General features: G+C 43.2%; 1 protein-coding gene across 1 annotated transcript in view; it reads right to left on the reverse strand.

The window, feature by feature from the left end:
• Window positions 1–314: 314 nt before the first annotated feature.
• Window positions 315–18,577, reverse strand: part of LOC149277438 (voltage-dependent N-type calcium channel subunit alpha-1B-like) — a 90,788-nt gene continuing 72,525 nt past the window's right edge. Inside the window, exons 33-47 of the mRNA XM_089502888.1 lie at window positions 17,060–17,176; window positions 16,214–16,279; window positions 15,831–15,922; window positions 15,305–15,455; window positions 14,220–14,347; window positions 11,382–11,478; window positions 9,301–9,409; window positions 8,603–8,710; window positions 8,348–8,460; window positions 7,857–7,978; window positions 7,636–7,774; window positions 7,390–7,503; window positions 2,800–3,019; window positions 1,732–1,913; window positions 315–839 (exon numbers count right to left, since the gene is read on the reverse strand). Coding sequence (XP_089359014.1) covers window positions 315–839; window positions 1,732–1,913; window positions 2,800–3,019; window positions 7,390–7,503; window positions 7,636–7,774; window positions 7,857–7,978; window positions 8,348–8,460; window positions 8,603–8,710; window positions 9,301–9,409; window positions 11,382–11,478; window positions 14,220–14,347; window positions 15,305–15,455; window positions 15,831–15,922; window positions 16,214–16,279; window positions 17,060–17,176 — 2,283 coding nt within the window. The remainder of the gene's footprint in view (window positions 840–1,731; window positions 1,914–2,799; window positions 3,020–7,389; window positions 7,504–7,635; window positions 7,775–7,856; window positions 7,979–8,347; window positions 8,461–8,602; window positions 8,711–9,300; window positions 9,410–11,381; window positions 11,479–14,219; window positions 14,348–15,304; window positions 15,456–15,830; window positions 15,923–16,213; window positions 16,280–17,059; window positions 17,177–18,577) is intronic.

An 18,577-nucleotide genomic window follows, 5' to 3' on the forward strand; every position in this document is an offset into this window, starting at 1 on the left:
TCCAAATGGGCGCTTCCGCTCCCTATCCCCAATAAAACCCCCAAAAGGACGATGGCCCAGACACTTCCTAGTTATTCAGACGTGCGCTGAAAACCTTCCTGGATACTTTCACTAATCCCTCCCGTAATTATTATATTGGAGTTCTTCCAAGGTGGCCACCTCTGCTTTCTCGTAACATGCTCTGTTATCCCGGCGATCTGCCGGCCGATGATAAAACTCATCAGTAGTGACTCAAGCAACTGGGCCCCTCTCAGATCCCGACAAGCTTCCAGTGAAGCGGGGGTGGGAGTGAGAATGTGTTTTGGGTCGCTGTGCTAGCACCAGTCGTCTTCGTCTGCCTCGTGGTAGTAACTTCGGCCTCTTGGGGCTGTCCCAGGTCCCGTGCTAAGCCCCAAGGTGTAATGGTATCCATTGGGTACCCTGCAGAGCTGGTGGGAATGGGAAGTGAGAGAGGACACGTAGGAAGTCCGTGAGGAACGTCCAGAGTTGCTGGCCAGCGCCTCCTCAAAGGTTAAAGTATCCTCAGGCACAGGACTGTAGCTTTCAGACTCTTGGCGTGGCCCTAGGTAAGGGTCAGAACCAATGCGGGTAACTGTGCAGGCAGAATGGCTAGGAGAGTCGCTGTACATCAGGGTGTTGTGCTCCGATAAGCCCCGGCTCAAGCGGCCGGGAGAGTAAGCAAGCCCACCGAAGTGCACAGGGGACGAGTGAGCCGTCCGGTAGGTAACGCTTGGCCGAGGGGTAAGAGGAGTCTGGGGGAGCTGTCTCCGCATTCCCCGGCATGGAGTGCTAGCACCGGAGCTGGTCAGACGTGGACTTCCGCTGGCCGAGCCACTGCCCTACATTGAAAGGGGGAAGAAGCACAGGAACATGTGATGGGAACATGACACAGGCAGACACGTGACATACACACATAACAGGCGAGAGGACGACACATGATCGGACGACAAGGAAACACACAATGCCAATAAGCAAGGGCACGGCACAGGTTGGATATGGAGCACGCACGGGGCATGACGCAGACAGCGTATCAGAGAGAGTGGAGGCAGACAGGCACAGGAAAGAGAAAGAAAAGAAGAAACATAAGCAAACGGGCAGCCGTACAAAGCAAGCAACGAGTTCCTGTTACTATGATCCTACACCCAGCGTCCTAACGGCACAACCGATTACCCTGACGTCACGCTCATACATGCTGCGCATGCTTATCTCACACGCTGATACACGCACACAAACAGAAAGTCGGGTTCTGCTACAGGGAACGGGTTCGTGTTCGTTGAATTCACACAAACCAGCTCCTCTCATATACCAACACATATAAAAAAGCTGCTGCACGCACACTCTAATACAATCAGAATGTACGTGTGTCAACACAGCATTCAAACTGTACGAACACCGCAAGATATATCACTTTATACACAGAAAAATCTACATGCAAACGGGGGTAGAAAAGAAATATTTATACGTAAAGTATGAAATAATTCCAGCCTGTATACCAGACATTCTATATGGCACCCGAATACAGCCTCTATACATACTCATCAGTTGCTCTTATTTTAACTAAGAGGGCTTATAATTTATGATTATTATTGCCTTAGAGCTGCTCATACAGTCTATACACTCTTCGTTGTATAATATATGATGTATACACACTGTACAAATGGCTTATAGCGTGGTGTGCAGCGCCCTCTACTGGTCACCGTTCACACCTGCCTCCCCTCTCTAACTTCTCACCTGTCTGTTGGTCCCATGGTCGATGCCACTACTTGGAGACGTGGCGCGGCTGTGATCTGAGTGACGCGGGTGACCAGACTCTCGGCTTCCGTATCGGTCACAGGAGTAGAATCGTTGCTTCTCATTTGATGACGGGGGCTGCTGCTTCCTCTCTTGGGATCTGCCTCTCTCCTGCCTCTTCTCTCGAATGACCTCTGCCGAGAGGGACCAACAGGAGACGTGGGACAATATTTACAACCTGATATGCACAATGATGTCAACCTATCAGCCATCAACTCACTCATAACGCATGTCAACGGAATGGCGGCCAGTGTAAAATAACTACTCAGGATCCATATGGAACCTCCTACCGTTATTCACCTATATTTTATTTAATGGAATACATTATATGTAAACCTTTTACCCTAAATATTAACACATGAGATATTTTCTAGAATAATTCCAACCAACGTGCGTCTTCACCAGTCGCTCGAAGGCACAGAGTGTATGAGGACATTCTAAACATATTTCCGGGTGCAAACGCTGCTTTATTGTAATAAGTAGCAAGTTAAAATAATTTAACGTATAATTACACAATATTTTATTATCATACGTCGTTGAAATCAAGAAAATGAGGCATAAATAAAACATTTGCCGTCTTCAAAGCTGGGGAATATATGGAATGTCGGCGTTTTATACTTGAGATATTAACAATGTAACAATGTATCTCACTTTGTGGGACTTTATGTCCATATATGGAAACGCCGGGGAAGCAATCGGAGAGAATTTGGGGGATTTCAAGAAATTTGACGGTCAAAATGGAAGAACGAATTAAGGAACTTAAAAGATGGGAGGGTATGGGGGGAAAAAGGAGGTCATGAAATTGTGGAACTCAACTACTTCTCGCTTTGATCTTTGATGGATCTTTGATGGTTTTAACATCTTCTAGAAATCTTCTGGGTGGGTTTGAAGGACATCACAGACTTTCTCTATAACCCAGCTCGAATGCATGGGACACCAGTGCGCAAGCAGGGAGCCTAAACTTACGCAGCACTGAGAGATGACCAAGAAGACCATGTGACCTTGTACCTATTTTCGCCCTCCCCAAACAGCCTGTACCTGTGTCGTCGTTCTGGGGCGACCTCTCTGTGGATTTCTGCTTCCTCTCCTTGCGGCGGTGGCAGCGGTGGTGATGCTGATGGCTGCGCTCGTGCGGTACCTTCTCCAGGGAATACTCGTACAGCTGGGGTCGTTGCGGTGGAGTCAGGGTGGAGATGGATCGCTTCATGGGGCTGGTGTCGGGAATCGGCTGTGAAAAGGGATCGAAAAACCTTAGAAACACTAAAAAAATAAATTTTTATTTAAACAAATCCACTTTGCAACTGCTCCTTAAAAATGCGTACAATTTTATTATCTTTTTAATAACTTGCGGCAAGGGGGGCGTTGCCCATGGATCACGTGATCATCTATAATGGTGGGCTCCAGGTCGGTAACTAAAATTTGATTCATTAACAAAGAACAAAGCACTAGAAGGAGCGAGTACTGGTGGATATGCAAGAGAGGCTCGTAGTCCTAGGAGCCCCCAGAGCTCCTCTGGGGCGGCATGTAAATTTTTTTACTATTTTATTCTCTGATACAGGATTCTCCTGAAATCTCAGAGCCACCAAGTACAAGACGTGTCCTAGAGGTCCCTGCGGATAGAAGACTGTAACAGTAATTTGGGGACAGATCCATCAATTTCCATAATGTCTTTTCAACTGAGTATATTCTCAGCTCGGGTTAATGGAAGACGCTCCTGGAGCTGAGGAGGCAGACTGCTGAATCAGTACATGCGCGGTAATGAGCTTCTATCCCTGCCAGTAAAGTTATGGATTTTACTTCGCTTTTAATGAGTCATGGAGTTTTTACTGAATAATAATGCGCTGAACGGCGCCGGGTATGTAACCCCCAGGCATCTACAGCTAACAAAATGTTATCAACTCATATTTATAGACTAAAACTAGAGGGCCAGAGGCTTTGATGGAATGGAAGGAGGTTTTACTTTACTGAGAGGGGTAGATAAACGGAACAGCCTCCCATCAGAAGTAGTAGAGGGGATTAAGGTTTGAGTCTTTACAGCAGGAGAAATGGGCGACTAGACGGGGGCCGGATTGGGGCCGATTTGCTGGCAGGTTCTATGTTTGTTTATTGCCCACAGCTGCACATAAGAATAAGGTGGTAGGGGAGCTGGGTAAAGAGGAGCCATCTTGAGCAAGCATGTTGCTCCAGGATAATTACTTACATATACTCCACCAATTAAAAGTTTGGGGTCAGCTAAAAAAATTTCTTGTTTTTGAAGGAAAAAGCACATTTTCCCCATTAAAATAACATGAAATTGATGAAAAATCCAGCACAGAATGGGTTAAAGCTGCAAATGCCTATTGTAGCTGGAAACAGCTGATTTTTTATGGAATCTCTTCATAGGCGTACAGAGGCCGTTTATCACTCCCATCACTCCTGTGTTCCAATGGCCGTTTATCACTCCCATCACTCCTGTGTTCCAATGGCCCTTTATCACTCCCATCACTCCTGTGTTCCAATGGCCCTTTATCACTCCCATCACTCCTGTGTTCCAATGGCCCTTTATCACTCCCATCGCTCCTGTGTTCCAATGGCCCTTTATCACTCCCATCGCTCCCGTGTTCCAATGGCCCTTTATCACTCCCATCGCTCCCGTGTCCCAATAGCCCTTTATCACTCCCATCACGCCTGTGTTCCAATGGCCCTTTATCACTCCCATCACTCCTGTGTTCCAATGGCCCTTTATCACTCCCATCACTCCTGTGTTCCAATGGCCCTTTATCACTCCCATCACTGCTGGGTTCCAATTGTATTATTTTATTATTTTGTTATTTATTTCTTTATATTTTGTTTATCTTTGACATGTACGGACATACAGTCAGTGTTTGCTTTGGTGGATCTGGATCTGGGGGGTTTTGACAGACAACGCAATAAAAATGTCTCTTGTGATGACATAATAGAGAGGTTTTTTTTTGTCTTTAGTCCCTTTAATAATATTTGCGTCTCAGCGATTCCTCTGTGATGTCGCTGAGTTTGGATTCCTTACTAATCTAGTGTTTGTTTTTTTGGTTTATTGTAAAAGCCATTTTTTGTTCTAAAACAAGTGAATTCCAAAAATAACAGAACGGGTCGTAATCGGGAAGGGTGAAAGCGCGCAGATCGGGGGAAACCCGCGGTGACGCCCGTTCAATCCTCCGATGCTGGAGGTCGTGGCGGAGGGGAGGAATAATAGCCATCACTCAGCAGACACTAAGCCGCGCGTATTAAGAGTTTCAATAACGGAATGTCTGCTTTGTCTGAATGATATTCTATGGATTTTTGTCTTGAGTCAACTGGTTTTAACCCTATAAGTGCCAGACGGGTTTAAAGGAACATTCACACTGGAAAATATTAAATTTTAATAGTAATGCCAAACCCATAAGTTAAACCAGCAGATCGGCCCCATTCGGCCCCCGTCTAGTTGCCCGTTTCTCCTGATATAAATACTCAAACCTTAATCAGTCGTTGGTCTCGTCTTAGATTCAGGAGCCGTATGTCTATCCCATGCATGTATAATACCCTCACTGTATTACCCTCTACTACTTCTGCTGGGAGTCTGTTCCACTTATCCCCCACTCTCTCAGTAAAGCAACTTTCCACCAACTCAAATGCTACGTTTTCCGCTGTCTCTGGAAATAGGGTCGCTGCTCCTCCTGAGAGCCGTCCAAGGGACATGTCCCCACTGTATCAGGACTGTTGGCAGTTATGACATTCACAACCCCACAAAAGTAACATGGGCAGGGTCCCTCGCCTGCTTGCTGAATGGTCAAATATGAACCTATCAAAAGGCAGCGCAGTAAAACAGCTCCATCATTAGCCAATCGCTTTCCTTGTTATTCTCTTGAAAGTCTTTATTCCAATTTATATTCTGCAATATATGCTTCTATAAAATATATACGTTGAAGTTCTTGTGTTCTTTTAACCTTGATTATTATTATTATTTTTTTTATTGTAAAATGATAATTTCCGCCAGCTGACATTGATAGGATTGGCATTGTGTGCGGGTTTAATACACTAATGTGAACTGGTGATCCCTGCCAAGTTTAGTCTGGCGTAGAACTTAGTGCTAAAAGAACTTTCTGTCAATGAGAACATTTATAATACGACGGGAATATTTAATATCATGCATTAAAATGTGTGGTTTTCAAAGCACGACGGGTTTAATACAAATTAAAGTGACAACGGACCTTTAATGGCGCAGGGTAAAAAAAAAATAGGGGGCATTTGGCAGCGTGTTTAGATTTAAAGGGACAGTAACGCTATTCTCGATAAAACAGCTTCTAGATCCAAAGCAGTGTATAGAATGATTGTGCTGCCGAGGGCCAAATGCCATGTAGAGGAACAGGGCTCGGGGTCAGAATTAGGTATGTTAAAGGGGCATTGCAAGAAGCGGAGGGGCAAATGCAGCCCCTCGGTCACCGAATATTCTCATAAATTATTACTACAACTCATTTCATGGCAGAGCTTTTACATAGAGGTCGTATGTGTTGATTCTTGTTTTCTCAACATAAGATCCAAGATAAGATCCAAATGGGTTCTCCAAACAGGACAGAAGAAACCCAAATATCAAATCCGGGGTCCTTGCTAAGCGGTTAACCATCTGGGTATCACCATAGTGAGCATCACCACCATGCTGGAACGTTCTAGGACATCCTAGAGTTCTAGATTGGGCGTGGAAGGCATCTACCAACCATATGAGTTTGTGGAGAGGACACCTTGATTGGTCAATAATGGACATGAGATAATTTGTATGAAGCAGAGCTGTTGGAAAGCTTAACACGTAAGTCATGTAAGAGTTAAGGAGTCTACATACGGGCAGGTAACCGTTTCCGGGGGATGGAGCGCGGCTCCTCGGCTGATGGAAGACAGACAGGTGAAGCGGTTCGAACGGCATCACGTAGACCAGCGGCAGACAGCATGACGGGAGGGAGAGGACCAGGGAGAGTCGAGAAGGGGGGAAGGAGATTGAAATCAAAATAAGAAGAGGGAAGGAGGAGGAGAAGAGGAGAAAGGAAAAGGAAGACAAAGCAATGATAGCAACGAAGATGAGTGGAAATCAGAACGGAAACGTGGACAGACATAGCAGATGAAGAATGTGATGAGGATGAAGTTTTAGGAGTGGGGAAGGAGGTGGCACAAGAAAGGGAAAAATACACGTCAGTTAGAAGAAAGATACATATTACATGAAATCAAGCTACACGTGTGTTCCAACACCTGCAACAGTGGAGGCTGCGTTAGCCCGACGCGTTTTAACCTCATTGTGGGAGGACATATCCTTCTATAGGTAATGAGGCTGCTCAGGTGCCTGCTGGTTAGTGCCTGTCCATGTATAAAGCCCCAGCTTTAACATACCGCACATACATGCATACAGCTTGAAAAAAAAAACAACTATTCTTGACAATTTATATAATATTCCCTACTTTCAAAAAATAAAAGAAACATATCTACTCACATGCATCGCCACAAATAGAGCATTGGTCTCTTGTTGTTGGACTACAGGTCTCGCTATCTTTATACATGCTGATGATGGGACTTGCAGTCCAGTAACAACAGGATAAATGCTATAGAGGGTATACTCACATGAGCCTCAGCAGCCAGACGGGGCATTGAGACAGCACGGCCTTGGATCTCCAAACCGGTTGGATGTTCTCCACCGTTCGAGAGGTTCTGGGCAATTTCTTTCATCTCTACAGACTGGAGACAGGGGTAAGGAAAGGGGGTTCAAGCTCCAGAGTAATCAAATAACATCAATTTGGTGATACAGTAGTTATTTTAAAGATAAGAGAAAGCGGTGAAAACAAGATAAAAGATTGGAACGAGGCTTGCCTGTTTGCCGTTTGGTAGTGCGTGGATCTCTTCCGAGTGACCTCTCTGGAACGCAGTACTTCTAGGTGTCGAAAACGGGTCTGCAGCCGGTTGATTTCCCCAAGAGCTCGACTCTCGTATCGCAGAGTCTTGATTGGGTCTGGAAGGGAGATAAATTACTTGATACCTGCCAAAGTCCTAATGGAGAGAGAGAGAATGTTTCTGGAGTTCGAGGTACTCACACGACACCCCCATTGTTCAGAGAAGCGGAGCTCTTTTGTCTCAGGAACACCTTGGAATTACCAAAAGGAAGGTTCTGCTCCAACGTTGCTTTCAAGGGCTGGAACAAGGAGACTGTCCCTGTCTGCAACATATATATACAAACATATATAAACAAACCAAGATCAATCAATTAGTGCATTTTGGGAAACAAATCAGTCTACTGTTTCCAACCCATTACATTTCTCGTGGTTAAACTACTTTGTGTATTTCTCAATGCGCGTAATACCACAGATGACCTCTAAGATGTCAACGTGACCTTCCTGTATTAACAGGCTGAACCCCTACTATACAAAAACGGTCTCTTCTCTTCCAAAAATTCCAGATCGATGAATATCACGGTTTAAGAACCACATATAAGCATGATGAGAAGCAATGTTAATGTTTTAAGTAAACCCAACAAAAATTAAGCCTTAGGTTAAAGGAAATTTTGGAAAGACCTTCGATCTCGTACCTGAGAGAGGACCCCTGGTTGCTGGTGAGATTGGTCACGGTTGTTCTTATTCTGCTTGTAGAAGTCAAAGATCATAAGAGCCGCGTAAACCTTTCCGACGGTCATTTCCTCAGCTGTGAAGGAAGACGTTGAGGGAACAGAGAATTGTGGCTTAAGAAAAATGGACATGGCTGCCTTCCTGTGAAAACTATGTACGGTTTAGGTCTGATCCAAAGGAGGACAAAATAATGGCGCCAGGAATGGGAATGTTCTTACGCTTATGAGGTGGTACTAGTAGATCCAGCGTTTTCTGAGACAGGTTAGGCCACACCGACGTGATCTCCTTCCGCAAATCAGCGTCAGATTCATGTTGCTTTATTCCCCCTTCGAAGATCGATAAATTCAACATTACAGGGCGATAGACCACAATTTTTGGGAAAATTTTAGGTTTCGAAGGTGAATTTTTATTTCCTACTGGTTTACTAGATCTTCCCTAGTTTCGAGAAGAAGAGAGTAGGAAAAGATAAAGACCTTCTACACTCTTACTAAAGAACCCTAAGAACGTTTGACTGTCTGTTCTAGCTGATGGTCGTCTCTTCGTCTCCTGGCACGGCCACGCTTTTATCTTATATCAGGAGGGTGTCTGCGCAAATCAGCCGTAATAAAGTATTTTTGTTGCTCTGTCCAGTGACCGCAACTTCAGTCCAAGTGCTTATCTGGCAGACGATGCTACCTCTCAGGTCATTTCAGGGAGGCCCGTCGAGGCACCGCAAGAGCATTAAGGATTTCCATTTTATCCGTCGTCATAGGAATTTATAGCTTCCTCTACCAGTGTCTACAAAACACATGTTGTCGTGGACATAATTGCTACGCACCAAGCCAAACCTTCGTTAAAGTACCATCTCAAAAGAGCAGTTTATGGGGGTTAACTTTTAGGGAATACACGATTATATTTATTTAAAAAAAGAACCAACCTGATGCCAATTTAATGTCCAGCGCAGTCCTGATTAAAGCCATCAAAGTAGAGGTGAAGTGGACAGTGAGGTCTGTGTCAGAAATTGGCATGTTCATCCTGACCAAGCGCTGGAAACACAGAGGGAGAGAAGGAGGGAAGGAGATGAAAGGAGACAAGAGGTTACCCGTAAAACAATCTCCAGTATATTCCTTCCGATAACATGCAAATAAGGAAACTCCTGTGACCTCGACGTTCGGCCAGGGCAGTGATTCTCAACCATTTTTATTTTCTTTTAATCTGCGTAAATATTTTTTTTGCATTTTTACATTTTCTGCTCATTAGAGCTTAAAAAGTGTCTGATGTTTCAACATTTATTTTCAAACTGTTACCGAAAAGATATTATTTTTGTAACAAAGTTACATGTTTCAAGTGTTTAGAATGTAATTTATATCTCCGCATGTACCGGGCTTCTTTTAACTTGACAACTTGCCTATTTTAGTGTCTTAAGTCTTTGTAACTTTTCGTGTAGCTGATCCAGGGCTCAGGAAGCGACGGATTTAAAAGCGTCCCTAGAAAAATCCTTTCCATGGTACGCAGATCCTAAAATATTAACATACAGACAGCTTTTAATGCTCTATCGATGATTAATAATGTGCTTGTGGTCACGGCTCTAGTTTGTGCTGCGTGAAGCACAATTATGGATCATGGTGTGTTGGACCATATTACAGCACTACTGAATATGATGGCGCTATATCAAAGAAAGCTAGCAAATAGGAAAACGGGGTAGGTGCTTTGACCCTTCTGGTTGCTTCTGGATACATATACTCAAACTATCTTTTGTCGATCCATTGGCTACCCCCACGATGAAAAGGTTGAGAAACACGGCCCTCGCTTGACTTCCCTGGTCACAGAGAGGAAAGGTCATGCAAAGAGAAAGAAATCCCTAAAATAGCAAATTCAATCTAAACTAGAGAAACCAGAGCTAAATTTGAACCAATTGATTTTGGAACGGAACAAGAATATGTAATTTTAAATTTAAGAGGTTGCAAAAGATTTTGACTATTTTATGTTTTTTTTGTGGGTTTATTTTTGCATTTTAAAAAAGCAGGACTGCAGAGGAAATTAGAGCTCGCGACGATGTAAACTTCACATCGTCGCGAGCTCTTAATAATACATGTGCCTCAAAAAAATCCACTTATTAAAGGGACGCTATCATGAAAAAATAATGATCATGTTAAATAATGTTAAATTAAATAATCATGAGATGTGCGTCCATTTCCACTTAATGCTATGGCTATGATCTCAACTTCTGGCGTTGCTTCAAGGATTAGTTTAAAAATACTAATAAAAAATATTTTACAATAATTCCTAATTAAAGTTAAATAGAATACTATAGGAATACTATAGGAAGATGAAACGGTTACACTGTGCCTTTAAGATATACTATAGTCAGCGTATATGCTATGGGCTAAGATATGGCTAATGTTCGAGCCAATATCCTGCGTGCCGTAATGGCTGATTACTTTGGGGAATAGGAAAGAGAGTGATTTATATAGAGAGAGAGGATATCAATGACTGTAATTTACTCTTGACAGTCAATCAAGAAGATAGAGAAAGAGACAGAGAGGTTTCATTGCACACGGCAAGTTCATAACATGCTTTTAAGAAAACATGCAACATGACATGCGACAAAGAACATCCCAAACCAGAATGACATGCTATGTAATTGGTCTGTGTATACAGGAGAGCTTGGAGAAGAAGTTCGTCTAAAAGTAGGGACTGGTGCTAGGGAGCCGAGGATTCGCTCGGTAAGATCACTATTAAAGACTGGCGTCAGAGTTTTGAGATCTCTCCGGTCACGGCAGTGACATGTTCAGGGGAAAGTAGGATGGTGGGCTCACGCTTTGCAGATCTTACATCGCGCAAGTTCTGCAGAGATGGCTTCACCCGTTTCTGTGCTTGGAACGAAGTGTAAAGAAAGCATGAGGAGAGAAGGTCGGGAGTCACCGGGAGAAGCACACACCACGGTACCGGCACAGGACAGAGACAGGAAAAGGGCTAAGGACCAGTGAAGGTTACTGGTGGTCACGGCTGAGCTACCTTATACGCCACACGTGCAGGGCATTTCTTTCCAAGGCCAAGGGGAGGGGGCATGTGTCTCAACATCTCGTACATGTCAGTGTAACCAATGCGCCCACTGCAGCGACGGAAAGGGGTAGGAAGGCATGGGTGCGTCAGAAAGGATAAGGGGGGGCATATTGGCGGAGACAGGAGGAAACGGCAAATGGACAACCAGTTCAGCCAATGGCAATGGAAGAAGGGGATGAGGATAAGAAGGTTGAGATACGACAATGAACGACAGGGATTGGAGATACAAGCCGAGACAAGGGGGAGGTTAAAAAAAGGAAGATGACCATGGGCAAGGCATGGATATTTAAATGAAGTAGCCAGAAAGAATTGGACCATATGGCGGTAGGGGAGACATGAAAGAGACAAGCAGCGGGCGGTAGGAGAAATGTAAATAGAAATAAAACCAACAAAATAATCCAAACAAAAAAGAAGCAGGTAAATGAGGGATGAAGAAGGGAAATGAAAAGGGAAGCAGAGGGAAGCAGACATGGGGGCCAGGCAAAAGGGATTGATTATGGGAAAAAAACAGACAAAAAAAACATATCTGATTAGCCTGAAATTGTACAGTCCTGTAACCGATCCACAGGTATGTTTTTTGTATTGTTAAGGTGGGTGAAGGTTTCAGGGGTAGGAAGGATGCGACTGGTGCTTGGTTTCTGTGCAGTTGGCCTTAAGCAGAGAGGGTGGCCCATCGGGGTCTGGCACGGAAGAGCACAGGGGGGCATCTCAGTATCCCTCGTGCTTGCCAGAAGGGACACCCGTTTAAACCCTTCAATGCGAGATGCGTTACCCTTCTTGGTACCATTGAAGGGGATAAACAGCATTCTGCTCATCATGCTCAAAAGGAGTCCAGGCAGCTTCACTCTTGGAGAAAACGCAGTACTGTATGCACCATAATTCACAAAACCTGCAGAACCCCCGCACCCCCCAGATTATTGGTGTCATGGAACGCTCCAGTGAAGCTACCTGAGACCCTCGGGGGTGGGGATATAAAGCATGATGAGATGGAAGAGGGCGGGCCTTACCTACCCATGCAGGCACAGCCCCCCTTCAGATGTTCTCAGACCCCCATACTGCCCCAAGCCCCCGTTTGGCATGGATGCAAACTTGCTTTAGGTTGCAAACCTTGTAAGCCACCCTTGACGGGCAGCGTTTTCCCAGCCCAAGAGGAGGGGCAATAACACGCAATAAATTGTACATATCCTTATAGTGAATTCTGTAGCTGGAAAAAGAACAGTACATTGAATCAGGAAAGTCTACGAACCCAGTCTAGACAAGATACTTGGGTTTACTCAGAAGGTGGAAACACATTGTTTGACCCGAATGAAAATGCTAAGATGGTTAAACCCTTGTTTTCTTATAATTTCGTGAAAAATCAACACAACTGTTCCCTCTACAAAGTAACAAGGCAGTGACGTGATCTCCAAATGAACATATCTAAGCCCTCCGTATCTGGATGGATACCTTCCACCGTTTGACCACATTCTGTCTATCGTCCAGCGGCATTTTCCCTGATGGTCTAACTAGAAGAGGTCATGGATCTATGATATCTATGCATGTAAAGGTCCTAAAATCAGTGATAAAACAGTAAATAGTAAAGCACAAAAAAACATTCAACCTAAGTTGTGTCCGGTATAATAACTCTACACGACCTGACATGGCAGGAGAAACCCCTGGAGGTTGGTAGTCATGTTCACCACCATTTTATAGGTGACTTTGGCAAAATTATGCGTCTGACTCTTAGACTTGACAGAACCCTTCAGGCAAAGACAACATTCACTGTTAGTTAACTTCACAGATAAATGGTGCAGATTGTAACAGGGATTATATCTGAACAAATTTGGTCCTCAAAGGCATCGTAAAAATCTTCATCTTGGCTAATTCCTTTCCCAAAGTAACTTGGACACGGAAGATTCACGTATTAGAAAAAAAGGCGCTTGCTCTTATTGGACTTCTTAATGCTACCTTATGTAGCGATGTTATCGCTCATAGAGATGGGATTTCAAATATTTTAAAGATTCTACTGAAATCAAACAGTTTTTCTTCTCATAAACCGGATCTACTTCTCATCACGGGGGGTGTAAATGCAATTTCATATGTTGTTATATTTCAACCCTTTGACTGCCAAATTGATACACTGAACCCCCCCGGTGACCCTGGAGGCAATTTGCAAGAGAAATAACATTTCAAAGGAACATCCATGAAAACATTTCACGGAACAAATATCCAGTTAATCCAGCAGAACATTGAAACCAAAATCCTCTGCATTGAACGCCCTTCAGGGTTTTACCTATGTCTCCACTGGAATACAATCGATGGTTATATGACAATGGGGTTAAATTCAGTATCAATTAAAGGCAAATTGTCAATTAAAACAAACATTACAATAACCCATACAGCATATAGCACTGTCTATAGGAGAAGTGGGTCTCAGGCATGTCTCCAGCTGTTCTGAACTAGCCAGAGAGCTACAGGTTGGCTACACCTGGTCTATATGTTGTGTTATGAACACATCTCCATTTTCCCACATTACCCAGATTTGGAATATATTATCCTACTGGCCATCACTGGAGATTGTCCAACAGAAGCTGAAATTCAGCCACCTCTTTTGGATCATGCGCAAGGCAACCCAGACACCTGCCTAGGGTCCAAGGTGCTTGGAAGGGGGTAGATAAAATCCCTCATATGTAAAAGAAATGCGAGTAAAGATAATATAATTGACGACTTGTTTAAGAAGAAATAGTCCCAGCTACTAAAATATACATTAGCAGACAGAAGACACTTATCAATAGCAAGTGAATTACGTACCAAGCAGCTGGATCATATTCAGCCCAAACTCGGATAAACTCATCTAAGTGATGAGGTCCCAGAATGGAAGAGTCTCGTGTTAGGTACTCAAAATTATCCATAATTACAGCCACAAAGAGATTCAGCATCTACAAGTAAAGACAGATGGAAGACATGAAGATCAATCTACTTCACATCTACTACGGTACTACTTACATCTACAAGTCTAACTTCGGAGTTGGTAAAAAGACAAGGAACTAAGAATCTCGTCTTTCCATTTCCATGTTGGTGAATACTCGGTACCCTATGTGGCAGCGCATACACACATATGTGTCTATATGGAGGACGTGTGAATCTGGAAACAGGTGCAGAGCCTTTGGGGATTTTATGGTTCTAACAGAGCTTTAGAGTACCATAAAGATCCAGATCCACAGATATAGTACATGGTATGAGATGATAAATATACAGACAAAAAATATTAACATTTACTGATAATGACTTGAGTAGGGACCAATTATTTTCACCCTGTGTCTCTGGGGTTTTTGTGGGTATTTGGGACAAATGCTACTGTTATGGACCCCGGCTACTATGCCGTGCCATGTCTAAAGCCATTATTCCTTCCCCGATACCTCAGTTTCGAAATTCACATCATGAATCATAACAAATTTTCCCTTGGCGCAGCATGGGGACTAATTTATTTTTTTCAGATCATCAGCCCTTTGAAAGGGGACGGTTACTGGCTTCATGTTACTCCACCACCACTGGTTCATTAATTGTAAAAAGTAATTTAATTAATCATGTATTGCAGAGTATTAAGTAACATTAGGCATTAGAAAATATACCTGCAAACATTTATATATGAATGAATATTTGAAGACACTGATAGCTTTGGTTCTGCTGGGGGGGGGATTAATTTAATGTTGCACCTCACTCTCTAGAGCTAGAGAGTGCATGGAAGACAAATCAGTGTAAGGTGCTATGGAAAATGGACTCCCTCAGGAAATTATATTATAAGAAGCATTAAAAAAATGGCTTTTTCAGAATGTTTGGGTGTCCAGGATATGCCAGTTGTGTTTTTGGGACACCAGATATATTTGCAAACTCACCAGGAAAGAGCACAAGAAAATGAAGGAGACAAAGTAGAAATAAGCGAAATCACTGCCGCATTCATTTTTCGTGTTGCCTGATCGAGGGTCACAGGGACGGTTACTAAGGCAGGAAAGCATAATCTCATGCCAACCCTCTCCAGTGGCGCTCCTGAACAAAGAACGACATGTAGTTATATATCAAGACTGAGACATGACATGTAAAAGTTCAAAATGGCTTCTCAAATTGTCTCTAGAAAGAGGATAAAGTACGTCTGGGATGGTGTGGCCTCTCGTAACTCAGGATTACTCCAGAGCAGGATTTACATTCCTCATGTCTCTAGATCTAAAGACTACTGCCACCAAGAACAGGTCCTAAAATGGTGGTTGGATGGCCGTTTGTTAAATATGGATTAAGAACAAAATAGGAAACAAAATGACTGAGAAATCCGGCAAATTGCTTTGTGAGCCATTACTACAGATACATTGCAACTCTGCGGTTCCTGTGTTCCAATGTCCATCGCTCAAGAAGGACAAGAAGCCATACCTGAAGAGGAGCATGAGGGCCTGCAAGAAGGTACGGAAATTGTTGTGGCGGTTAATGGCGCTGTCATCTGCTAACCCAATGTTACCAAACACCTGTCAAAAGAAAAAGAGGACATTGTGGCCAAGTGGGGTAAACCCAAGACGGTGCACTTTCCCCGTAATGCATAAATAATTATATCTTGCCCAGTTTGGCAAACAACTGCCTTGTTCTCCAGTGGGCGGAGACATTCTCAACCAAAATGGATGCCTACATGCAAAGTGTTTTATATTTTTGTTATGCATTTTATATAGACTTTGATACTTTACTTTATAAAATCTTACTAAACACCTTTTTGTGTTTAATTAACTAAAAGAAAGCATGCTAAAATATTTTTTCTCTCTTACCTGCATGCCGATGATGGCGTAAATAAAGAACAGCATGGCTATAAGAAGGCAGACATATGGCAGGGCCTGCAGCCAGAAAAAATAATATAAAATAATATTCAGTTAGACCGTGTCTGCATCGAACACATGTTTGTTTCAGACAGCCACCCACCAATCATCCATAATCCCATTTTTCACGGCAAGATACCAGCTGAGCGCCTCACTAGATGGCAGAGGTCAGATGTATACAGAAAACATAACTGTTAGTTGTCAATTTCCTGGAATTTCCATCCCGGGAATGCAGAAAAGGCACGCATCACCCGCATTCATTTTTTAAGTACATGTGCCGTGTATATAGGGAGGAAGCTGGAAGATCGTTACTCGAGCATTCATTTTTTCCAGGGCAATATGGACTTCTAATTTATGATGGCTACACGTGTGCTAACGTTATATATATCTTCCATAACTTCTAACCAGTTTCAAAACTTGGGTTGTGCTTGGCTTAGTGAGAGGTCTTCTGGTGACCTGAAAGTCTAGCGAGGGTTGGCCTTAAAGACTAATGGCACTCAACTGTTGGCCAAGTTATCAGTAAGACTTTTGACGGTCTTTAGATGGACAAATAGAGTTTGCGTCTTTGGAGCATGTAGACTATGGACAGAAAGTAAAGAGAATGCATATAACTGTTCTGTATACGCTTTTCATTTTCACCAGGTCCATTTTGTTTATTTCTTGGCTAGTGGGATGATAAGCTATCTTGACAAGCTTTCTAGAGTCTCCTTCGAAGACAGGACTTTGCTTTTCCTAAAGGGACTTAAGGGTCCATTTCCTAATTTAAACCGAGTCTTACATTAAGCGAGCTTGGCTAACCTTAAAAGATTGCACAAAGGTCCAGAGCAAGATGCGGATGGTGTAGCCCTGTCTCAGGAGTTTGATCAATCTGGCGGCTCGAAAGAGTCTCAGGAAGCTCAAGTTGATGAAATTTTCCTGTGGCAAATAAAAAAACAATTCAATTACTAAGCGAAGAGTCTCTAACTTCCATTAAGCGTTTCCCTCCCCCCGAGTTCCTCCTTGCAAAATAAACCAAGCTCAACCCATTCCATTCCCAAGCACGAAACTTGCAGTTGCTGCCATTTCAAAAACTGAAAGGGGTTAGTATAGACCGATCACATGCACAACCCGCTAACCCGAACCCCGCTGACGGCTAACGGTTTCCACCTAACTACCAACAAGAAACTTTGAGGAACAGAGCTTGAGGTTTTTGTCCTTGATCTAAAAAATAGGAGAAAAAAAAGTATTGTTTTTTGAGGACGGGTGTCCATCAGTCCTGGTCTTATGCTTGTTGTACGTGCTTCATAGCATCGAAGATCTATAAAGGCATGCATTTAATCCGCCGGTGAATCCAATTCACCTCCCTTCCCCCGTTCTCTTGACATCTCTCAAATGATCTTTCGGAGGCACAAGCAGAATAGACAAACAGGCATAAACGCCCCATCAAATGGGCCAAGAGCAATGGAGGACTATGGATGAAAGTTCCGAGCATATCATATGGAACAGACTAAAACAGAGCATTAGAATTGGAAAGAGGGGAATGAATAATGGAGGATTATTAGTGATTTAGTGATACGGGGGGAGCTTTATTAATGAGAACTCCAGGATGAGAGAGATGAAATTGTTCTCTTCGGCTCCAGACTTAATTAAATATAATCTCAGCTTATAAAATATTCAGCACTGCTATTAAGCACGTATTTTTTTTTCCACTGGAATGTCTTCCCGAACCAAGAAGAACTATATGAAAAAAAAAGGGCTTTGTGGATTGATGGGAAAGGAACTGTCTATCTTCAATCCTCAAAGGACCCTTTTTACATAGAAAATAGGGATAGAGAATAAAGAACTTTGGGAAATAACCACAAAGGCAATACATTTATTTGTATAGTGTTGTCAAGTAGAGAATGCTAACTGTTGGGTGGCTTTAAAAGGAATTTTTAAGAGAAAATATTTGAATCCAGCTGGTCTACGATGAGACTTCTTGGCTTTGACCTCGCCAGAAATGACGTGGCCCTTTACATTGTGATATGGACTCATTTAGGACCGCATTATAAGGTTAATTGCAGAGACGAGTCTTTCTAGTGCTGAACTCCTTAGAGAATATATATTTTTTTTAACTGCATTGGTTGAAATGACCGGGTCAAAAATCAACGTAGGGCATTTTGCTCATCTTCATGGCCAAAGAAGCTTCGTTCCACGTGGTCTGCTTGCGTTCCCTTTTTAAGTTTTTCCTGCCCTTGCTTTTGCCCTAATTGCCCCCATTCTCGATGCTTCATGCAGCTGGATGAGGTTGCATGCTGAGGAACAGAAGCCACCAGCCGAGACGTTTAAGATATAAAG

The sequence above is a fragment of the Sceloporus occidentalis genome, unplaced genomic scaffold, assembly GCF_023333645.1.
Source record: "Sceloporus occidentalis isolate IW3139 unplaced genomic scaffold, rSceOcc1.0.p SCAF_214, whole genome shotgun sequence".
Classification (NCBI taxonomy): Eukaryota; Metazoa; Chordata; class Lepidosauria; order Squamata; family Phrynosomatidae; genus Sceloporus; species Sceloporus occidentalis.